This window comes from Choristoneura fumiferana, chromosome 16 (assembly GCF_025370935.1).
Source record: "Choristoneura fumiferana chromosome 16, NRCan_CFum_1, whole genome shotgun sequence".
NCBI classification, from domain to species: Eukaryota; Metazoa; Arthropoda; class Insecta; order Lepidoptera; family Tortricidae; genus Choristoneura; species Choristoneura fumiferana.
This window is the reverse complement of record NC_133487.1, coordinates 1,901,351-1,925,921: the sequence shown is the minus strand read 5'-3', so window position 1 is coordinate 1,925,921 and position 24,571 is coordinate 1,901,351. Positions and strand designations below refer to the sequence as shown.

The 24,571-nt window shown below is 39.7% G+C and overlaps 2 protein-coding genes across 3 annotated transcripts; both read left to right on the top strand.

Annotated features, from left to right (window-relative positions):
- Nucleotides 1–314: 314 nt before the first annotated feature.
- Nucleotides 315–15,536, top strand: defl (Integrator complex subunit 7). Of its 2 annotated transcripts, XM_074099282.1 has the most exons (18): nt 315–483; nt 558–972; nt 1,458–1,570; nt 2,187–2,320; nt 3,039–3,227; nt 4,287–4,420; nt 5,517–5,643; nt 7,000–7,187; nt 7,292–7,480; nt 8,367–8,497; nt 9,185–9,419; nt 10,221–10,385; nt 10,999–11,194; nt 13,025–13,113; nt 13,259–13,390; nt 13,940–14,018; nt 14,334–14,528; nt 15,382–15,536. In XM_074099282.1, the coding sequence occupies exons 1-18, from the start codon at nt 396–398 to the stop codon at nt 15,436–15,438; spliced, it is 2,856 nt and encodes a 951-aa protein (XP_073955383.1). In that variant the 5' UTR covers nt 315–395; the 3' UTR covers nt 15,439–15,536. The 2 variants fall into 2 exon arrangements, with proteins under 2 accessions (XP_073955383.1, XP_073955382.1); XM_074099281.1 differs by lacking the exons at nt 13,940–14,018; nt 14,334–14,528; nt 15,382–15,536 and having other exon boundaries at nt 9,185–9,423; nt 10,237–10,385; nt 13,025–13,369.
- A 67-nt stretch (nt 15,537–15,603) lies between these two features.
- On the top strand, nt 15,604–24,418 carry LOC141436346 (tsukushi-like). Its single transcript, XM_074099285.1, has 2 exons — nt 15,604–16,808; nt 23,824–24,418. The coding sequence occupies exons 1-2, from the start codon at nt 15,694–15,696 to the stop codon at nt 24,080–24,082; spliced, it is 1,374 nt and encodes a 457-aa protein (XP_073955386.1). The 5' UTR covers nt 15,604–15,693; the 3' UTR covers nt 24,083–24,418.
- The last annotated feature ends 153 nt before the right edge of the window (nt 24,419–24,571 follow it).

The following is a 24,571-nucleotide window of genomic DNA, read 5'->3' as shown; positions in this document are numbered from 1 at the left end:
GCCAGCATATCGTTAAGTATCTGAGTTAAGTATATAGGTACTTACTTATATAAAATGTAAATTACGGAAAAATTAACCTGGTTTTTTTATGATTCAAATGGACCAGCTAACCATATTTAATTTTAACCAAACCTAAGATTCGTTTTAAATACTCAACACCCAACTTAAAAATTTGCATTGTAGCGCCATCTAGTATTTAAGTACTTAACTACCAACTTGGAATCGGGACTATGCATTGTCTGACAATAAAAAGCTATGCTTTTTATGCTCTTTGATCATCTGTCAACGTCAAATCAAATCAAAGGTTCCTTCCATCCAAAAAAAACTGTTATTGTCTATGCTCTTGCCCTATCGGAGTTTGTGTTGGTTGATACCTTATATTTCAAGGATTTAAAATGATCGGTGTTAGACTAAATACATTTAATGACAATTCGGGCGAGCCTGAGCAAGATGCTAACTCAGCACTAACTGAATTAGACAAGGGTACGTAAACCTAACCTCAAAACCAAACAACCAAAATACAGTTCAAAACATTGTGTTTTATTTTTACATTTCAGGTCTCAGATCGGGAAAAGTAGGCGAACAATGCGAGGCTATAGTCCGTTTCCCTCGGCTCTTTGAGAAATACCCTTTTCCGATCTTAATCAACTCATCTTTTTTGAAACTTGCCGATGTGTTTCGTATGGGCAATAACTTCCTACGTTTGTGGGTGCTACGCGTTTGTCAACAAAGCGAGAAGCATCTAGACAAGATTCTAAACGTTGACGAGTTCCTGAGAAGGGTTTTTAGTGTTTTACATTCTAATGATCCGGTAGCGAGAGCATTAGCGCTAAGAACGTTAGGCGCAGTAGCAGGGATTATACCGGAGAGGCAGAATGTGCATCATGCTATACGAAGAGGCTTGGATAGCCACGACAATGTGGAGGTTGAGGCGGCTATCTATGCTACTACCAGATTTGCTGCTCATTCCAAGTAAGTTTTTTTTTACTTTAAACAACTGAGTGACTGTCTCACAAGATGAAAAAGTGTAAATGAGGCTAAACAGGGGCTATTCATAAAGTACTTCATGAATTTAGGGAGGAGGGGTCAGGCAGTTTGTGACATGAGAACAAAATTATTGCAAATTTCATAGCAATACATATGACAAAGGGGGGTGCTAAAAGGGTCGAAATTTGTGTGACATTGGTACTTTATAGATGGCTCCAATATAGCTCACCGTCACTGGTTCAGTACAACTTATTCACTATATTTTAGACACATGTGAAACAATGTGTCAGGACAAAAAAGTGGTAGAAACTCTTACAGATGTGAAAAAAACCTATTTTAGTCTCAACGGCCTCAAGTAATTCCTGGATTTCATCAAAAGAGGTGGCAAGTTAAATTGAAGCCTTTCAAAAACATTAACCATCACAAAATCTCTTCACTTTAGCAAAAACCGAAGCATATGTTTGTTTTAGCACTTTTGCCGTGGCAATGTGCAACAAGCTGTCTGACATGGTGGAGTGCGAGAGCACCGGAGCGGAGCGCCGCGCCAAGCTCGTGCGGGCTTTGCGGACTGTACATGGAGGAGGTATTGTGTCTACTGTTAAAAATTAAATTAAGAGAAATGTTCTGTTCTCATTATAAAGTCAAAACGTTTATTCAAGTTAGCAAATGGCTCCTGTGTAAAAAAAAACTATTTAGACTGCCTGTCAATTGGGTACCTCAAGTATTCTGGGACACACACATACATATGTACGGCGACATTTGACAACAACAACTGACAGCTGTCAATCCAACCTCTATTTTTATCAAACAGACCAAAGCACAAAACTTATTAATCTCACCAAACGTGTGGTTTGCCAAAAGTAATGTTTCAATTTATTTTTACAAACAAAAACTGAAAGTGAAAAAAATATCTATCTACAGGAGTGAGCTTTTATTATAATTCTACTATCGATAAAAAATATTAATATGGACCATCCTAGAAAACTTAAGGTGCCCAATTAGATTAGATTATCAGAAAACATTGGACATATTTTTTTAATTTTTTAGGAATAGCCAGTGTCCTACAAAATTCTAATTAGTCCACAACTCTTTCTTATGACACAAATTGCTTGAAGAAGTGATGTCTGTTGGAGCCAAAGTCCAAGAACAGGACACCAGCAGAAGCTTCTTTTTCTTCAGCTTTTATTTTTTCCTTCTAGCTGTTCGAGCCCAAGGAGTACTGAAGTTGCTTCACTCCCTACTGGAAAGGTTTCCATCGTCAAGCTCAGTGAGGGCTGCCATCACTGCCCTCACTGCCATTGCTGCTGATACTGTGGTACACGTACCTGATCAGGTAATCTTACAATGTGCCAATTTTGACATGTTTATGTGAAATAGTTTTTGAGTTATGAGGGGGTCAAAAGTGGCTCCAAATGGTTCGGGTAAAATTACACACGGCGCTGCTCTCCAGTTCTGTTAGCTTGAACTTGGCTTAACACGCTACCGTGTGCCTAGAAATGGAGATGTACCCATTTTAACAGAACATGTTAAACCGTTTGAAAAAATATTTGGAACTGTAGTCACTTGAGGGTTCCATAAATCCATATCCCAAGGGTGACAAAAGCAACCTTATTAATGTTGCTATATAGTCCATCTATCTGTTTGTCAATTGCTGCTGCAAAAACAAAGTTAAAAAGGTCGTAACCAACCTATATAAAATGATCCTACAATTGCATAGTTTTTGCTCAAGGCACAGCTCTACTAACTCAATTTTTATAGAAATGTCAAACCACAACACTAAAATAGCAAGGGTGAAAATCATTAAAAGTAAAACAGTCCTCTGGTTTAACCACACAACCCTTCAACACAAACACATTCTATATTAGTTTATTGTTTATTTGTATTCTGTGCCTATCCTGTATTGTTCATGTTGGCAAATAAATCAATCTTCTTCTTCTTCTTCTTCAACAGTTGAAGTAATAAAAAATAAAGACAGTTTTCAATTTCAATCTTGCTTTTATTGCCCTAATACCATAAAACCTTTTATATTCAAACATGCCATCATCCTCTAGGTGGATCTCCTTCTCAGCATAGCCACGAACGACGCTCGCTCGTCGGTCCGTCGCGCTGCGCTGGTCGGGCTGAAGAAACTGGCCGAGCACGCGGCCCTGTGGTCCACCGAGAGCATCCAGGGGCTGGTGCGTACTGCCAGCGACAGTGCAGAGGCTAGCCACACCATGCTTTGTCTAGAGGTTATGCAGGCAAGTACATGTGATAAGAGTAAAGTTATTTGTTATTTAAGGGTGGAAAGTTGGCTGCCCCTTATTTCGCATAGCATTAATTGTCCTAATATGATTTCGCATAACATAATTGTGTGTAACAGCAAACTTTCATAATTATAAAGAAGCATAACACTTATTAGCATAATAATGAATCCGCATAATTTAAATATGCATAACATTATTAACTATAACTAAACCAGTTATAAAATGAGAATACGCAGAATTTTATCAAGCGAGTAAATTAGCTTGTTCAGGGCAAAACCAACTTGGTTAGGTCAGGTTCAGAAGGCCTTCGATGTTAGGTTTTTTTTTTATAATAGCCCAATAATAGATATTTTCACATAGTAGTTCATTTCTCAGATCTAATTGAATTGAGTAAATAAAACGATAATCATTAGCAAAATAGGTGATAGTAGCAATAAGCTGTTTTTTCTGTGCATCTATATTTCAGTTTGTATTTTCAATTAGGTTTTACGGGATGACCGTAAAAGTAAAAATTTGGAATTGAAATAAAAAATACAAAAAGATTCCAAAAAACCAATCTTAATTTGATTGCTTAGTAACGATATCTCTTGTCCGGGTGAGCGGTTAGTTCCAATGGAATGCCGAAAAAGTTTCTCGATGAGGGCTACGCATAGATGTCGCTAGCGTCGCTGCTTAAGTGACTAAGTAAGAAACACAAGCTGAGATATGAGGTGCATAGGGAAATTCGTGTCGGTACCGTTGACCATCAGTGGTGTAGCGGTATAGCACGCGGTACGGATTACCGAGGACCTGGGTTCGATTCCCAGTGACGGTCTTATTTTTCTGTTTTTTCTGTGCATATTTCAGTTTGTATTTTCAATTTAGCAATAAGCACTTAAAAACTATGTTATGTAAATACAATTGTGATTAAACTAGAACTTTAAGTGCTTAATCAAACCTTTTTATACTAAACTTTTATATACATTCCAAGTGTAGACACCACACCGCCTTGACACGATATGCTAATAAACTGTACGCTTTATAATCGCTGAGTAAATGCGCGACCATTTACAGGTCCTGGTGGAGTGTCCGGCGGTGTTCGCGGGCGCGGCCATCTCGCCGGCGGCGCTGCGCTCGTGCTGCGCGCGCGCCGACCTGCGGCCCGCCGCCGCCGCCGCGCACGTGCTCACGCGCCGCGCCGTGCACTGGTCAGTGGACACAAAACGGACAAGGGCGAGTCCGACTCGCGCAACAACGGTTCCGTACCATTAGAAAGAAATAAAGAAAGAAAATACATTAATTTAACGCCATAAAAACAAACATTAAACAAATACAATACAATACAATAACTCTTTATTGCACACCAATACAGTAAACAGTACAGAGAACACAAGTATATACATAGAGATTTTCTAAGGTAAGCAATAGGCGGCCTTATCGCTTCAGAGCGATCTCTTCCAGGCAACCTTTACAATGGACAGAAATAAGGAATACATTTTAGCAGGTGGTGCAATTTACAGTAGATTAGAGCTGTATCAAGAATACATAAAACTAACACATACAATACACATACACAACAAATCTAAACAGATAGATAGGTAGATAGATACCATAACAACACATAAATAAGCTAACTATAACATTCATACGCAAGATGACAGGTAGTGCTCCCTAAGCATAGACTTAAAGATAGGCAAGGACTTTGCGCGCCTCAAGTCTATCGGTAGGGAGTTCCACAACCGAGTGGCCTGGACAGTGTAAGAATAAACATAGAATTTAGAGTTTGAAAGTGGGACAGTAAGGAGGAAGTTCTGAGAGCAATGAACAGAAGTAACATTAGGAGTTGCAGGGTTAAAGAGAATGCCGTAGAGAAGATGGAGAATGTGAGAGTTTCGGCGAAAGCGGATGGGGAGCCACCTGAGCTGTGATCGGAAATAAGAAACATGATCATATTTACGTAGGCCAAATATGAACCGAGTGCACAGATTTTGAATTCGCTCAAGTTTATTCAAGTGCTCTTCTAAAAGATCGGGATAACAAATGTCAGCATAATCGAAAATAGGGTGCAGTAAAGACTGTGCAAGCGCAACCTTGGTAGCAAATGGAAGGAAATACAAGACATACATGACGCTAAACTGGGCCCCACTCAGCATAATGCCACGGCATTTTCAGTGAGGACCTTTATCTAAGAACTAACTTAAAATAAATATTAAAAAAATACTTGTTATTAAATTGTATGGCAACACCGGCTTAAACATTTCAATCGTGTGTAGTTGAATTAATTTTAATGTTAATTATTTACAGCTACGAGGAAGGAATGCCCGTAGAGGGTGCAGACCTGATGCTGGCTCTGGAGTCCATCGTGATCGCCACCGGAGCGCCCAACGGACAGAACACTATTAGACCGCTCAGGATGGCTCTAAGGTGTTTGGTAAGAAAAACATTTATTCGTGACAAGTTTTAAAAAGAGAAAGTCGGAAACGGAAACGAATTGTCATAAGGGTCAATCAACTTTTTAGTGTATCTTGCTGCCATGGTATCGTCTCCTGAGTAACGTATTAAAAGTATGATTTTATGGGGTAGAAAGTTAGGAGTTGGGACAGTTTTACGGCAATTCCCGTGAAGGAATTGCCTTGAAACTGATGAGCCATGAGACTTGTCTACTAAGCGTGCTCATAGTATAAATCGCAAACATTTTTCTAACAAAGTGTATCACTGGTGTCTCCTGAGTCACGGGACAAAATAACAACACTAAAAAGTTGAATGACCCATAAAATGGTCTCAGTTTAGCTTGATGTCAGCCTTCCAGCAGGTGCTTTTTTTGCACATAATGTGCGGCAACACATGCTGAGTGGAGACCCTTTTTGGTATCCTGAATCCTGCCGTGTCACCAAGTAACATAGTTTTAGTGCTAGTTTTAGTTTTAGGTGGTACTTATGGAGCCAAAATAAACCTTTCTTTCTTTCTTTCTTTATTTCTAAAAAGAAACAGTGTAAATAGCAACTAAAATTTTTCACAAAACAATATACCAATCTAAAAATATACAAAGCAAAAACAAATCTTAGACAACAACAAAAACAATATTGCATAATAATGTTTGCATAGACTTGTTGCATCTGGCCCTTAAAAGATACAAAAAAAACGATGGTGTCTAGCTCGCGCAATAGCTTGGCGTGGGCCTGGGACGAAAAGTTCATCCGACCAAAAGAATGTTAAGACGACTGGATAGCCAACTGGTTAGTGTTAGAGAACCTGACTTCATGAAGCTTCAGGTCCCGGGTTCGATGTTTGTTCTCGGGGCTTGGATGTTTAAATGTATTTAAGTATATATTTATCTATACAAGGGTCAATCAACTCTTTAGTGTTGTTATTCCGTCCCGTAACTCAGGAGACATCAGTGATACAGTTTGTTAGAAAAATGTTTGCAATGTATACTTACCTTAAAAGATAATAAGCCATGAAGGAATTGCCTTAAAACTGTCACAACTCCTAACTTTTAGTGCACATCCACTACAAACCCCATAAAATCATACTTTTAAAAAGTTACTCAAGAGACGTTACCATGATAACAAGCTACTCTAAAAAGTTAATTGACCCATAAGTATGTCTATCCGTTACTAGTATAGTACAAGCTTTGCTTAGTTCGGGACTAGGTCAATTAACTTTTTTGATAGTTTGTTGCCATGGTAACGTCTACGGAGTTACTTGACTTACGTTTGCCATGTGGACTAGGTCAATCGGTGTCAATTGTCCTATGATATTTATTATTATTGTTATTATCCCGCAGGTGCAGCTAAGTAACGCGTCCCCTGCGGAGTACGCGGCGCGCACCGGCCGGCTTTTGAGCCAGCAGCTGCGGGGGCACGGCTGGCGGCGCGGCGGCGCGCGGCCCCGCGCTCTGCTGGAGGCGCTGGCCGCGCTGGCCGGCGGCACGCACTGCGCGCTCGCCGTCACGCTCACTGACCTCGTGGACGGGTGAGACGGCATGCGCGACTGTATTAGGACAAGTCACCTGAGCCAGCGGCGGCGCGGCCACGGAAGGACACTCAAAATAATACTTCAAACATTTTTTTTTTCAGTGCCGACGCCTCACCAGACCCATCAGACGACGGCACAGCCCTAGTGCTGCTCTGCACGGTGATATTCCAGGAGCGCGCCGCCAAGGCTCTAACCTGCAAAGTCAATCCGATCTGGCAGGAGCGCGTCAAGGAGACCATAGCCAGTGCCGACGGTTGGACCCGGTATAGGATCGCGAGAGCTGCTTTGAGGTGAGTTCGAAGGGGCATTGCCATTAAGTCCTCATTTGGATCGATCAACCTTTTCATGAACCTTGTTGCCATGATTACGTCCTCTGGACAACTGTTTGAAACCATGAGTTTCTATATGTTTTCTGTGATTAAAATTCATGGAGCGTACATTTTTGTCGCAGTTTAAAGCCCATTTTTTTATGGATTACCTCCTAAGCACAATAGTAGCATATAACAGTTTTTTAAGAAACTCTGCCATTGTTGTCTCTTAGACAACGAGATGGAATAACAAACAAGAAAAATTTATTGACCCGATAATTTAGTTAGGCATAAAAATTACCAATTAATTTACAATATAATTATATACAATACAACATTAAATTTAATTTATTACATTATTATCGTAATCTAAACGAGCTAGATTAGCTAGATCGTATGTGAAGGACCGAGACTAGTCTGCCTTGTTAATCTAATTTATTTACTAAAATTGCTTTTTTTTTTCCAACCAGCAATTTAGCTTTCAGAGAGGGGGCACGGTCAATATGAACAAAAATTTGCACTTTAAAGTTAAATATTTCGCAACGGAATCACTACCGTAAAATTATAAATTTATTTTATCTTTATCTTATCCATCATGTCGATATTTATCTGGTCGGGAATGTTAGAGTGGTGCACATTCATACGCGGTTAATATTGCGTGACCGGAATTCTACTCCGCTGTTATTTCGACGCCATTTGGGCTTCCAAATATCAGAAGGACAATAGTGTAACGTTTCTGACACTCGCAATGTGTCAGAAACGTTACCCAATAGACCCTCAAGTCGGTGTTGTTCGGCTGGTAAAATCATGTCGGTTTTGAGTGCACACCTTTTATTTGAGTTTGACTAACAGCTGTGCATTTTACCAGGTACGGGCACCATAGCCTGGCCGCCTACATCTTGCAGGGGCTCATCGGCGCCGCCAGTTCAGAGGCGGTGCAGCGCTGGCTAGTGTCCCTGCACCGCGCCGCCCAGGCTGACGCCATGCTGGTCGAGGAAGGTCAGTGCTGAATCAAATACTTAACTAGTGTTTACCCAGTTACGGAGTGGTGGCCAAGATTGGATCGAAGAACGGTATTTTTTTTCTCTCCTTCATTATTTTATTAACTACTTCTAAAGACCATTTATGTGTAAAATATTAGCGTATATTAAAACAGTTTTTTTTAAGAAATTGTCACTGTTGTCTCTTGGACAACGGGAGAAAACAAGAAAAAATTGATTGACCCTTTTGGACATCAGCTATCATCACATCACATTTACAGAGTGTTAATTTAGTGTTTTATCCGGATTCTGCCTTTGCGCAGAATTATTGTTTGCCAACATTTGCCAACTGTTTCATTTCCCAGCTCTCAATATTCTTCGAAACCAAAAATTTTTCTCAGTGATTTTCTTATGCTTTTATAGAACACGGTAGGTTAGGTTTGTTTTATGAAAGTTCCGAAATAACATATAATTTCAGAGAAAATCCTGAGTTGGCAAATGAAACATTCAGGAAAGGTGAGTTGGGAAAATTCAGAGATCCATGTGCACATTAGTATCATATATTAAAACAGTTTTTTTTTTAAGAAAATCTGTCACTGTTGTCTCTTGGACAACGGGACAATATCAAATAAGAAAAAGGTTGATTGACCCTTTTGGACATCAGCTATCATCACATGTATCGTTGATCGTAGTGTTTTGTTGTCAGGTATAACCGGTCTGGAGGCGGCGAGCTCCGCGTGGGAGGTGGCGGGCGGGTGGGGCGGCGCGGGCGCGGGCGCGGCGGGCGGCGGCGGGGGCTGCGCGGCGTCGTGCGCGGGCTGCGGCGCGTGCGTGCCGCTCGCCGGCGCCTGGCTGAGGGCGCGTGCGCAGGGCCTCGCCGCCCTCGCGCGCACCGCCGACCGCGCAAGGGCGCTCTGCACGCAGCCGCCGCCCGCCGTCGCTCAGGTGAGACCCCGCATGCTCCATCTATTGGGAGGGTGCGAAGTACTAGGTGGGGGTGATGAAATCTATCGCAGCGCTCATGGTGGCCAAAAGTAGAAATAGTTCTGGCTCTGTCATCTGTCATACTCATATGAATCTGTCATTAACAAAGCAATTTGTATAGACTTTTAACTACCTAATTTTAGTAATAGATGTTTGTGTTATGATGCGAGCTTGAATTATTGAACACTGTCCCTGTTTTGTTCTTAATTCCTCTACATCTCGGACATGTCCAACAACAATTTTCCTTATGAAACGGTTTGTGGTTGAAATTTTATATCGAGTGATACTCACAAAACCGGTCTTCAAAATGATACTCATTTTGATCTGAAAACGATATTTAATTTATTACTAGCGATATAAGAACAATTAAGTATATAATTTTACTATTATTCAAAGAAACCAATAAGATAGCTTTATCTTTTCGTTTTACAGAAAAAGTACAACTAAACATGAAGTAAACAAACCTTGACATACTTAACGAAAATAAAACACACTTTTTGAATAAATTTTTCTTACCTCATTTAATTTTAATGACCAAAAATGAATTCACAACCTTTTGTCCACCCAAATCACGGTATAACAGTAATTTTGTATTATAAATTAATACGTTATAGGTTTGATTTTTGTCACAATGTCGCGATGACATTTCAAAACGTCAGAGCATCAGAGCCATAAAAGTTGCGGACGCTAGGTGGCGCTAATGTCGTGCACAGAGCCAATAATGATGATGATATACGTGTTCCGGCTGACGTGATGTGTTGTGCGCATGCGCAGGCGTCGCGCTCGGTGTGCGCGGCGGCGGGCGCGTGCGCGGCGGCGCTGGCGCTGGCAGCGCGGGCGGCGCGGGGCGTGGCGCAGGGCTACGCGGCCATCGCCAGGACCGCCTTCCACGCAGATGCTGCTACGCTCACACACCTGCAGATGTATCCTTTACTAGAGTTTACCCGCGGCATCGCACGCGTAAATCTTTAGATACAGCAGTTGAAATGAAATTTTGGGATTTTACAAAATTCCGGTGAGAATTCCCGAAAATTACATCGTGGTTTTCGTTGATATTGCATTAAAAGCCACTATGCCAAATTTCGTGACTGTAAGCCCAACGGTTGTTATTTCGAGATTTTAACCCTATCCCGTGGGAATATCGGGATAAAAAAAGTAGCCTATATGTTATTCCAGATGTCCAGCTATCTACGTACATACCAAACTTAATCCAAATCCATCCAGCCGTTTTAGCGTGAAGGAGTAACAAAACACACACACCTCCTATAATATAATATTTATAAAGGACTTCTTGTAATTTGAACTTCAAACTCTATCATAAATGACATAAAGTTTGATGTTCATATATCAAAAATTTCTTGGTTACGGTCTATCCTCCCCCACCCCCACTCGCCCACTTGCTCGTTTTCCATCCAGTCGAATAAAAAAAAATGCGACAGGAAACTGACAGTGGTTGAGACGCTCGTAGAACTACCCGTACACAAGAAATTATAGGAACTTCTATCATTTGCAATAACGCCTTAACGACCCCATCAGCTCCCAAAACACTTTCAACCAGCTCTCCCAGTTCCTGGACCGTATCACGTGCACGCAAGAGCAGGAGCTGTTCCTCCCGGTGATCAGACCCTCGAGCCTGGAGGAGAAAATAGCGCTGGCTCCGAGTGAGGCCATCGCGAGGATATCCAGCAAGCTGTTCGATAACCCTAGTACTGGCAACGGGATCACGCATCGGGTGAGTTTGAAACATCCATTGACGACAGTCTATTAGATTACTTTTTGAATTATTCAAAGTGGACGTTCCATTCAAAAGATATTACGAATTTAAAAATATCAATCTGACCAAAAAATGCATTTACGTCGACGTGCCCCGGCTTCGCGCGGGTCGGGTGTAGTTTTTAGGAAATGGAGCTGAAAAATGTGTGTAAAGTGCCCTGATTAGAGACCTTTATAGGGTTCCAGTGTACAGTCACTGGCATTAAAATGTAGTATAGCAACTAGCCACTTTCAGTGTTTAATAGTATCGTAATAGTTTACAGCTACATAAACACATATTGCTTGTAAAGCGACAAACTAAACTATATGTATATAACCGGGTCTATATTGGAATCCCTAATATCTTTTGTCCTAATTGTATGTTCCCTTATAACTTTGGTCATAATGATCTTTTGCCATAACAACGTATTCCCTAATGTAAGTGCCATAACTTTTTTTACCCTAGTATTGTATGTCCTAATACTTATGTGCACTATCGTCTGTAGTACTAATGCTCATATGTCCTAATTGTATTCTTCTTTCCGACGTTTGCCCTAAACACTATTTGTCATAAAATATACTTTTCTGGTAGCAGTTCGTTTCTGTTGGGGACGCAGTTCTAACTTAACTTAACCTACTTTTCTGGTAGCAGTTTGCTTGCATTGGGGACGCAGTTATAACCTAACCTAACCTACTTTTCTGGTAGCAGTTCCTTTCCGTTGGGGACTCAGTTCGGGTGTCATTCGCGATCCATAACATCGTATATCCTAATGTAATGTTTGTCCTAATCATTATTTGCCGTAACGGTTTTTTTTTTCTGAAACCGTAAATATTTCAGAAATTTTGAAGTTGTCATTCTGTAGAACTGTATAGGTTAGGATAGGTTTATTTTATAACATCCCTGAAAAAATTACGGTTTCAGAGAAAAAAGCGTTATGGCAAATGATGATTAGGACGAACATTAGGACATAAGATGTTATGTGTTATAATATTAATACAGAACAAATTAGGTATTTTAGCATTAGGTCATGTTATATTATGGCTAAAGTAATTAGGTATTTTGGCATTAGGTCATGTTATATTATGGCTAAAGTAATTAGGTATTTTGAGCATTAGGTAATGTAATATTATGGCTTGTGACTCTTAGGACATAAGAAACATTATGGCTTATAATCTTTATGACTAATGAACGATATGTCAAGAGCATTTAGGACAAAATTGGTATGGCACTTAACTTTAGGACATACGACAGTATGGATCGGGACCGAGACCCTATATAACCATATACTATAACTAAGCAGCACCTTCTATTACATTTTGACCAAGGAGCCAGCAATTGCTATTCCAGCCGAGACTAATACAAAAGCTTTTCTCAAAAATGGTGATGGATGGTATTCCAATATACTTGTGCCAACATTTCCATGGCCGTTTCAAATTTTTTGAGACTCGACTATAATGGAATTTGTATGCGACATTACTGTCGCGTTAGCGAACCAGCGATCCTTTTTAACTTTATAATTTTTCGCTGACCATAAATTATGCAGTTCGCCTTCTGATAATATGTAAATAATGTCAATTTTTACTTTTACTTTTTTTACTTTTAATTTTAATTTTTAACTAAATTGTATGGGTTTTAAAAAAATGCCTAAATAAGGAAATTTATTATTATTATTTGTTATTATTTACGGACAGTTTGGAGAAAAATAATTTATTGAAAATAATATATTGCGTACCGAACACCCTGTATAATTAAGTGTAATTTTAAATCCAAGATGGCCGCCGCCACGAAACAGCTGATTTCATTTTGTAGCACGCGGAGGCGGTGCTGGCGGCGGTCCGCGCGTGCTGCGCGGGCGCGCTGTGGCCGCGCGGCGTGCTGTGCGCGCGCGCGTGCGGCGCGCTGTGCCGGCTGTCACTGACGCCCGGCGCGCGCGGACAGGAACACGCCGCCACGCTGCCCAGCACGCACCACCTGGCGCTCAAGGCTGAGGGCGTGCTGCTGCCACCCCGCCCAGGTGAGTGACGCTCTTGGCACGCGGGCCAGTACTGGCGGCGGCGCGCTGTGCCGGCTGTCACTGACGCCCGGCGCGCGCGGACAGGAACACGCCGCCACGCTGCCCAGCACGCACCACCTGGCGCTCAAGGCTGAGGGCGTGCTGCTGCCACCCCCGCCCAGGTGAGTGACGCTCTTGGCACGCGGGCCAGTACTGGCGGCGGCGCGCTGTGCCGGCTGTCACTGACGCCCGGCGCGCGCGGACAGGAACACGCCGCCACGCTGCCCAGCACGCACCACCTGGCGCTCAAGGCTGAGGGCGTGCTGCTGCCACCCCCGCCCAGGTGAGTGACGCTCTTGGCACGCGGGCCAGTACTGGCGGCGGCGCGCTGTGCCGGCTGTCACTGACGCCCGGCGCGCGCGGACAGGAACACGCCGCCACGCTGCCCAGCACGCACCACCTGGCGCTCAAGGCTGAGGGCGTGCTGCTGCCACCCCCGCCCAGGTGAGTGACGCTCTTGGCACGCGGGCCACTACTCTATAATTAATACCTGTGTACCTATGTACAGTGTAATTCAAACTTAGAATTTAATAAACTGATGTTAATAATTGATAAATACATAAATAAAACAAAATGTACAGGAGAATCTGGTTTTGACAGCCCATAAAAAGTACTAATGGTTTCATAACCCCTAGTCTCAAACAGATAAACATGATTATGTTGGTTTACAGCAAACGCCCACCGCCGCGTCAAGTCAAAGGCGTTCAGTTAACTGTCACAGCCACCCCGCATCCCAGGACCAATGAAAAGGTACGTGCGGTCTTTCAATTTTGCCTGCAATACTGATACAGGAATGATTCAGTTCATTATAAGAATATCCCAAAATGATCGTTAAATGTATGTAAATAAAATAATAATAATCGAAATACCATTAAATGACAGCAAAAAATAAAATGACATAATTTAATAATAGATTATGTAAAATTGTTCATACTTGCTTTTCTTTAACATATTAATTGAAATAGAACTGAGAGTTTGGCAATGGTAGCCACCAGCTCCCATAGCATAGGCCATGCAGCTTGAAATTAATGATTTACTATATTGTATTGTACTGTTTCCCTCCAGACGGTAGAGCTAACCAACATCCCCCCGGTCCTGACCGCCGTGCAAACCGTCACCCCGGTGCGCGACTTCTTCAGCGCGCAGCAGTTAGTGTCCGTGGCCACGCCGGGCCTGTACACGGTGGCCGTGGAGGCCGCCTTCGTAGACGAGAACGGAGAGCTCTGGAACACTGGCCCGAAGACTTCCATTGTTATCAAGGTGGGTCGCACGCAACCATCGCACTTAAATCATCAAAGTCAAAGTCAAAATATCTTTATTCAATTTAGGCTATAACAAGCACTTAATGAATGTCAAAAAAATCTACCACCGGTTCGGAAAAACCTCTGTTGAGAAGAATCCGGCAAGAAACTCAACGAGGTGTATTTTTTTAAAATAGATTTACAATATTATTAAATAATATCTATACATCACAAGTATTTAACATAACTTTATTTTTAACACAGTAGGTTCGCTATTCGAAGGGATCGCTAATGCGGATCGGAATTATTTCCAAATATCCCTGTCCATGATATAATCATTAACCTTATAATACGCCTTAGATATTAATGTCTTCTTGACAATAGATCTGAATACATCATGTCAGCCATAGGACGTCCACTGTTGGACATGCCTCCCCCTTATAGCTCAGTTGCATCGGTTGCAAGCGACCTGCATCCACCGCGAAGCCATGATTTTAGGCTCCGTTTACACCAGATATGTGTGAGAAATGTGTTTTTCATGAACCAATAGAAACTCTCCATTTACTTCGCCTCGCTCCGCTCAGCTGTTTCCACTAGAGATAGAAGATAGGTAAATGGAGTGGTCCATGAAGCGTCTATCTAGTTTCTCGCGAAATAAAGCATTTCATTTTAGTTTGAATTATGTAAATGCAATTTATAATTTGTTTTGTTTCGGTTAGTTCGCTATTTTTTTCAATTTATAGAAATTCAGTCAATATTATTATAGAAATCATATTTTTCGTCCTTATCTATCTCAGAGATATTTTAAATGGGTCAATCTCCTTAAACTTAATCCATTCTTATTTCTCTTAAAATAATTCAATGTTTTTCAGGCTCACGAAGACTCTAGTGCCAAAGGCAATACGCAGACAGCGAGAGGTAGATTTTAAGACAAATAATATCGTTTAATTATAATTACATTACATACGTATGACAACTCCAAACTGTGTAAACAATTTTGTACCTATTAACAATAAAAACTGACAAACAAAAGATTCGTTTTAATTGAAACTATAACGCATTATCTGGGTATCTATCCGCAGTGAAATGTCCAATCCACGATCAAACATCGGCGATAACGTATCGCTGACACACTCTGATAAAAAATTCGCTTCGCACTTATCAAACAATGTCCACAGTCTATAATGTACTACAGGAAAATGTACGCCTTTATTGTTCTCGCGTTATTATTAAACTGCTATAAAGTTAATACATTGCTATGTGACGATCTGTGTGTGTGCCGTGACAAAAACGATGGTGAATTTTTGGGAGAACAAATCGACTGTGCGTATAGCAAACCTGTTTTGTTTACAGTAGAAGATTCACTGCCAAGTTTAGTGTACAGTTTAGATCTGTCATCCAACAACATGACTTCTGTAACGACGTCGTATTTGTACAAATCCAGCACAATGAAGGAATTAATATTTAAAAACAATATGATAGCTGAAATAGAGGCGAACGCCTTGCTGCTACCAGAACTAACAAGGCTGGATCTAAGCGATAATGCATTAGAATTCATCGATAAAGAAGTATTCAAAGGCTTGAAGAAATTACAATATTTAAATTTAGCCGAGAATAAGTTTACCACGTTCGAGAAATTAGCGTTTCATCATCTAAGCAACTTGAATGAAATCATCCTTGATAACAACAACATAGGACCTAGTTTGAAGGACATAAACTTGTTTGACAGGTCTGGTTTTGGATTGACACATAAAATACAGCATCTGAGTATAAGTGGGATTAATTTAAAAACAGTTCCAGATAACTTCTTCACCGAAGCATATGATTTGAAACGACTGACGATATCAAACAATGGTTTGCATGATATCGTCGAGATACCATTCACTTTGGAATATTTAGATATATCCGACAACCCTATTGAGGAAATATCCAGTGAGGATTTCGCGGATCTGCCTGCTTTGAAAGAACTAAAGTTGAACAATTTAGCTATAAAAGAAGTGCCTGATTATGTGTTTGTCCCTTTAAACGGTTTGTTGAAACTGGAACTCGAAAGGAATAGAAATCTCACTAAATTTAGCAGCCTATGCTTTGGTAGGGAGGTTTTGGAGGATGCAGATGATTTTGCTCTGGAGGAACTGTCTTTGATGGGGTCCCGGGTGTCGAGGTTAGACGAGAAATTGCTGCAACCGTTTGGGCAGCTGGCGCGGTTGGATTTACAAGGAAACCCGTGGGTTTGCGACTGCAACATCGTTTGGATGCAGAAGCTGCAGATAGAGAAACGGGATCAGGAACATTTGAGGTAAGACGAATAAATTCTTTGTCTAAATTAAACTACCGCTTAGTAATTCGAACGTAAAACTATATGCGACTTGATTATGTCAACGTAGGAATTGTTTTATTTAGGTTCAATGTCATTTGCGATTTCTAAAAGTCGACGCAGTTATTTTAGTATGGCCTAACATTCAAATTTGACCATAAATATGCATAAATATCCATAAATATCCATAAATATCCATAAATATGGATCAGTACGATACTGAAGTTCCAGCTGATAATTCATTCGAATCCATCATATCTGATAATGGTGATACCTTGCTGGATTCTATTTCTAATCCCAATAGAAGCTGTCCTGATCTCAGAGCTACTGCAGATGAAATACTTAATGAATATAAGGATAAAATAAATAACTTAGAAATAAGGTTACAATCGGCTGAAAATGAGATACAAAACTTAATTTTAGAAAATGGTAGTCTCAGAAAACATTTAGAAGAAAATAAAAATACAATCAAACACCTTACCAATATTTGTAAATCTCCATCAAAAAACTTAACAAGTTGCAAGTTAAGAAAAAACATACTTTTAACGAAGCCTGACATAAATCAACTAAAAAATATGGATTTTAATGAGAGTAACAAGAAACCTTCAAACCCGACTGTCAGTGAACTGAACCAATCGTCCTCGAGCGCCAGCCCTCCATCTAAACTTGACGGGGCCCAGATACCCCCGGTGAAGAAGCAGAGCCTCCCACTGACTCTAGTCCTGTTAAGTCAAACATAGATAGCACAGTTAGGTCTAAATTATGCATTTTGAGCAATCATAAGAACAAAAAAAGTCTACAAGCTATAGAGTCTGTTTTTGAAGATGATATGAATTATTGTCACTATGTAGTACCAGACGGAGGAATCAAGCAACTGTTGTGTTCCTTGGAAAATAAGCTTGAAGACTTTACCATGGATGATTATTGTATTCTTTTTTGGGTGAGAAAGAATTGAATGAGAGTGAAAATGGCTTTGATTTGGTTAATTATATACGACAGGCACTCCAAAACATCACTCATACGAATAAAATTATCTGCCTTCCCACGTATGTTTGTGGAGCTCTTATATATAACTATAAGGTGGAGATGTTTGGTAGTTTACTTGCAATGGACGTACAGAGCAATAATTATGCATTCATTTTCGATACTAACCAAGATTTGTCATTGGATATGTTTTCTAATTTCACAGGTAAAATTACAAAAGTAGGTATCAAGCAAGTTTTTATAAATTTAAAACAATATATCTTACAATTTGAATATAGCTTAAGCAAGTGTGCAAATCGTTACTATTCCCCACAAGAGCTAATAAATCTGTGCAGGTTGATCTGGGTCCTGAACAAAGCAAAAATTTTTTTCGATCCTAAAACGTGCATTTTTACAGTTTTCCATCAAAATGTTCAGGGTCTAAAATCTAAAATTAGTGATTTAGAGATAATCAAAGATTCCAAAAAAATTGACGTCATTTGTTGCACTGAAACTTTTCTAAAGAGTCATGAAGTGTGCACTCTGCAATTGGATGCGTTCAAAATGGCTTCCTATTTTTGCAGAAGCAAAATGACTAGAGGTGGGGTTTGCATCTTTGTCAAAAAAACAGTTCGATATATCAACCTGGATTGGATATCTGCCTTATCAATTGAGTCTCACTTTGAAAGTTGCGGAATATTGTTGCCTGATCTCAACTGTGTAGTGGTGTGTTTGTATAGAACACCCAAAAGCGATTTAGGCCTCTTTATACAAAAACTCGAACTCCTACTTTATAAGTTAACACTACGTTTTCGTTATTCTAAGAGAAAAATTGTAGTTACCGGTGACTTCAACATAAATTTACTCTGCAATGACAATGCAAAACTTAACTTTTTATCAACATTAAGAAAGTTCAATTTACACGCGACTATTAACGAGCCCACAAGATTGACTAGCAAATCCCAGACTTGTATCGATAACATTGTGACCAATGTTCACAAATGTAAATACACATCGCAAGTTCTTAATCTGGGAATATCTGATCATACTGCTCAAATTATAAATTTAGCCACAACGCTGAGCTTTAGAGAGAAGTTTTGGTACATATATACTAGAAACAATGACAAATACTTAGATATTTTTATTAAGTACATATCCCAAATTTCTTTCTCTGATGTATATGAATATACAGATCCTAACCTAGCATATAAATCATTTATACATCTTCTAAAATTAATCTATGATCTGACAATACCCCTAGAGAAAATAAAAAAAACGTTTAAAAAAAATCCAATGTGGAAAACGAAAGGTATAATTAAGGCAAGTAAAACAAAGCGTTATATGCACCTATCACTACAGAACAACAAAAATAAAAATATATTTAACATTATCAACTATAAAAAATACTGTAAAATATTTAAAAGTGTAATTCGTAAATCTAAAATAATTTCCAATGATAAACATATAAAAAATAGTGTCAATAAATCTAAAGCTACCTGGGCATTAATCAAACAATATACAACGACTACTAATTCTATGAAAACTACAATTGATTCTTTAAAAGTAGACGGAAAAATAATTTCAGATGCACCAACCATTGCAGAACTATTTAACGAGTTTTTTCTCTATCAAAATGTGGACAATTCAAGAAACGACAAATTTAAACCAATCACACAAACAAATTGTAACAGTATATTCTTAAACCCTGTTGACATCGCAGAGTTAAAAAATATTGTCAAAACATTAAAAAATAAAAAAAGCTTTGGACATGATGGCATACCGTTGCAAATAATTAAAGCAAGCTTAGACTTTATTGCTGAACCCCTCGTGTATATTATTAATCTAGTTCTAGAGACTGGTATTTTTCCGGAAGATCTTAAAAAAGCTCTGATCAGGCCTCTGTTCAAAAAAGGTGCCAAAGATGATATGAATAACCATAGGCCGATAGTGCCAAAGATGATATGAATAACCATAGGCCGATAGCCTTAATCCCTACTATAGCAAAAATTCTCGAAAAGGTAATTTATAAAAGATTATTAGGTTTTTTTGAATATAATCACACTATTAGTAAAAATCAATTTGGCTTTCAAAAGGAGAAATCCACATCATTAGCAATCTTTAATGTTTTTATGCATATTTGGGATGTGATAAATAAAAAAGAGCCATGTGTTGCACTATTCTTAGACATGTCCAAAGCGTTCGATTGTGTTGTCCATAACACAATTCTTTGTCAACTAGAAAACTTAGGTATAAGAGGTGTTGCCCTTAAATTAATTAAAAATTACTTATGTAATAGAGAACAAGCTACAGTAATCGATACATATAATAGAACTAGTAAAACAATTGAGCAAGAGCAGTCTGAATTTCAAACCGTCCAAGTAGGAGTACCACAAGGTAGCGTGCTAGGGCCACTTTTGTTCTTAATTTATATTAATGAATTACCTAAAACTATGGACGATTTGTGCGTGCTATTTGCAGATGATGCTACAATTTTATTCTCCGGTGCTAAAGCAAATCAATTTCACATCAGTCACACCTTGAGAAATGTTATGAAATGGCTCGATACTCTTAGCTTAAAGATCAATTTAAGAAAAACTAAACTGGTTCACTTTAGAAACTATAAACTATAAACTATAAAACCTTACCAACAATAATAACACTTTTCCGAACAACTATTGTTTTTACCATCACAACTTTGGTGAGCAAGCCCGAAGATGTGAAAAACCGTGCAGTTTCGTGTCAGGACAGTCGGGAAACAAGCAGTAGGGTTGTTGCAGGCGGTAAACAACCCTATAGCTATACCTAAACCTCACCGCCTATTCGTCACGGACCAGAACACAAAACACGATTTCCTTATAGATACTGGCTCAGATGTATGTGTGCTGCCCTACGCTTATTTAAATCGACGACGCAAACCGGCGATATATCAGCTGTACGCCGCCAATTCCACGCCAATAAAAACGTACGGCCAAGAAGTAATAAAGCTAGCTATAGGACTCAGACGTGATTTCGACTGGCCTTTCATCGTCGCCGACGTCAGTAAACCTATTATCGGTGCCGATTTGCTGACGCATTACGGATTGCTTGTGGACCTCAAAAACAAACGCCTACTTGACCCTTCTACTGGTATAGGTATATATGTGGAGCACACATCCGGCGACGACGACCCACCATCTGTCACGACAATTGCAGGCACAACCGTCTACCACCAGCTCCTGGCTAAGTTCCCAGTAATCACGAAGCCCACTAGCGCCGTCGATAACACAAAACACAGCACCAAACATTATATACGCACGACTCCAGGTCCTCCAACTGCCTGTAGAGCACGACGCCTCCCCCCAGAAAAGTTAGAGATTGCAAAAAGAAAATTTGATGAGCTACTTCTACAAGGTATTATACGACCTAGTGACAGCCCTTGGGCTTCCCCACTACATATGGTTGCAAAAAAGTCAGGAGGATGGCGTCCCTGTGGCGACTATAGAACGCTAAACGCGCGAACCTTACCCGACCGCTACCCTCTCCGTCACATAGAAGACTTCAGTATATCCCTTCAAGGAGCTACTATTTTCAGCAAAGTCGACCTCGTTAATGCCTTTTACCAACTCCCCGTACATGAGGATGATATTAAAAAAACAGCAGTTATAACACCTTTCGGGCTCTTCGAATTCGCCCAAATGCCATTTGGCTTACGTAACGCACCACAAACATTCCAGCGATTCATAGACGAAGTGACCAGAGATCTGCCATTCACTTTTCCGTATTTAGACGACATTTTAGTAGCTTCCGCGAGCGAATCTCAACACCTGGAACACCTGGAGAGTTTATTTCAGAAACTTGAAGAATATGGAATTATTATAAACCAATCTAAATGTTTATTTGGCCAATCTGAACTTGAGTTTCTGGGATACAAAATATCCGCAACCGGCATCGAACCTCCCTCATCAATGATCGAAGCTATCAAGCAATACCCTAAGCCATCAACAGTCAAAGCACTCCGTAGATTTTTAGGCGTCCTTAATTTCTACCGGCGTTTTATAAAAAATGCCGCTGAAATACAAGCGCCCCTCCATAATCTTCTCAAAGATGGCGTCAAAGGCAATGACGCTGTGGAATGGACTCCCGACGCTAATGCTGCATTCGAGACCTGCAGAGAAAGCCTTGCCCACGCCACCAGACTCACATATCCGAAGCAAAACTGCCAACTTGCCCTCTTTTACCGAAGTCCGAAGGAAGAGCGTCGAACTTGTATATATGCGACCGCGCTCAGAAACTTCGATAGCGCGATGTAGAACATGGTCGGAGTTTCTATTGTTGTTCACTAGATGGCGCTAGGAGTCGCTACAGTATCTAATTCAGGGGAGGATGTTGAGCAGGTGACATGTGCAAGCTTCTTGGGAGTAAAAGTAGATTGCCATTTGAATTGGAAGTCACATATTGCAGAACTAAATAAAAAAATCTCGAGTGCATGTTATGCTCTGTCCATTCTATCCGCGACGTGTTCTGAGTCAACTACTAGAAATGCGTACTATGGACATGTATATTCCTTACTGACATACGGTATAATTTTTTGGGGAGATTCTGTTGATGTTATATCCACATTTAGATTACAAAAAAAATGCATGCGTACTATTTACCGTATCCACGAAAGACATTCTCTTCGAAATGTTTTCAAGGAGAAGCGAATGCTAACACTAACTGGGATCTATATTTTAGAGATTTGTTTATTTGTGAAGTGTAATCACGAGTTCTTTACGAAAAAGTCATCTCTTCGAGATGTTGGTTTGCGCACTCAGTACAAATTTAATTATGTTATTCCCAGAGCTCATAGTAAACTTATTTATAAAAGTGCTTTTTTTGCCGCTATGCGTATTTTTAATAAACTACCGGTTGAAATAAAAAAACTAGAGGGCAAAAAGTTCAAGTTTACACTTAAAAATTGGCTTATAAATAATACCTTTTATGATACAAAAGAATTTTTTGCTCATTGAAATTAATAAGTATACTTGCGCGAAAATAATTATAGATATTATACAAGATAAATTAATAAATAATAAGATTTTATATTGTACGTCCGAAATGGACAAACTGTTGAGACTTATAACCTTTTGTAAACACCCTATTATGTACACAGTTATAACAATAAAGTTTATTTCTATTTCTATTTCTATTTCTATAACCTTTTGATAATACATAAAGTTTTGGGTGCATTTAGGTTCAAGTTGGTTTATATTGTGGTCATGCCTGCTTGATGGTACATGGTGATTGACTATAATAAGTTACTTATCTCATTTCTAAGATATTGCAACTATATCTTACGCGTGCGTTAGTGATCCGACGTGTACCTATCTAATGTCACAATCTGTTTTCAATCTCAGAATCTCTTATCTATTATAGTATCGGCATAACAAAATTTACTTCAACGTTATCCAAATAAAGTAACATAGGTATAGTAGGTACCTATATTTTTCTATTGATTCAAAATCTTGATGATTTTTACAATGTTTTTTTTTATTAAATTATGTATAGGTACTATTGTACTTTGAGTGTTGTTCTTGTTGCATATTTATAAAAACACGTAAACAACGTTTTTATTTAGCTTAACCCCATTATATTTGTTTGTTTTAACAAACATCACTATTTTTTTCCATAAATTCCGTGTTGGGTCATTTGATTAGTAGTTTGACATAGTGATGTTATCTTCAATAACAACTTCACAAAAATATACTTACAATTGTGTAATGTCCTGAGAAAAAAAATTTTGTTCGTCAAGTTAGATTACAAATATAGGACACGATTTTTTTTCCATCGTCAATCAAAAGTTCGGGAGTGGGAGCCCGTCGCACGTCGCACGGCTTGGCGTCACGTAGGACTTTAACTGGATATATCGTAGTCATTATTTGTTTAATTGACATATAAAAAGGTGTCTAATATATTCGTCAATCTGGCCTTTGACCTTTTAATGACCTTTTGACTTTCAATACGCTTCAGCAACACCATAAAAAACAACTAACATTAAAAGTAAAACCATTTCCAGGTGCGGTTCACCACGACCACTATTCAACGCGCGAATCTTCGACCTCGCCGAAAGCTCCTTCGTCTGTCCAGTGAACAAGCACTACGTAGCGCTGACCATTGCCGGGATATCATTCTGCCTCCTTCTAGCCTTGATAGCTCTGTGGTTCTTCGTGTGCCTGCCTAAGTACCAGTCCAGAAACGAAACTCTGAGGAACATGTATGCGCCCTCCACTGCTTATTCTGTACTGCCCATGAGCACCAGCAGCGTACCGTTTTGACAAAGTAGTCCTTAAAATGAGGTGTAATTAAAGGTTTTTTTAATGCTTGCATGCCCTAAATTAATCCATACTAATAGAATATTATAAATGCGAAAGTGTGTTTGTGCGTCTTTCATGCCGTAACGGAGCGACGGATCGACGTGATTTTTTATTTTGATCACAGATAGTTTATGGGCCCAAGAGTGACATAGGCTACTTTTTATCCCGGAAAATGCACAGTTCCCGAGGGAACAGCGCGCGATAACCGAATACCACGCGGGCGGAGCCGCGGGCAAAAGCTAGTAGATTATACTATCAGTGGGCATACCAACTGTAGGTATTGTTCTATCTGTGGTTTTAGTTTTTTTTTTTTTTTTTTTGAGAAAAAAGGCGCGAAAGTTTTTTTACGTCGAAATCTTACCTATTATTCTTCTTGGATGTTTAATATGTATTTAAGTGTATTTATCCGTTGCCTAGTATCCATAGTACAAGCTTTGCTTAGTTTGGGAC

Excerpts from the sequence above, each read along its gene's own strand:
- LOC141436346 (XM_074099285.1), top strand. The coding sequence starts at position 15,694 with ATGTACTACAGGAAAATGTACGCCTTTATTGTTCTCGCGTTATTATTA. Across the intron at positions 16,809-23,823 it reads CGGGATCAGGAACATTTGAG|GTGCGGTTCACCACGACCAC; the intron begins GTAAGACGAATA and ends AACCATTTCCAG.
- defl (XM_074099282.1), top strand. The coding sequence starts at position 396 with ATGATCGGTGTTAGACTAAATACATTTAATGACAATTCGGGCGAGCCT. Across the intron at positions 973-1,457 it reads AGATTTGCTGCTCATTCCAA|CACTTTTGCCGTGGCAATGT; the intron begins GTAAGTTTTTTT and ends TGTTTGTTTTAG. Across the intron at positions 7,481-8,366 it reads ATCGCGAGAGCTGCTTTGAG|GTACGGGCACCATAGCCTGG; the intron begins GTGAGTTCGAAG and ends GCATTTTACCAG.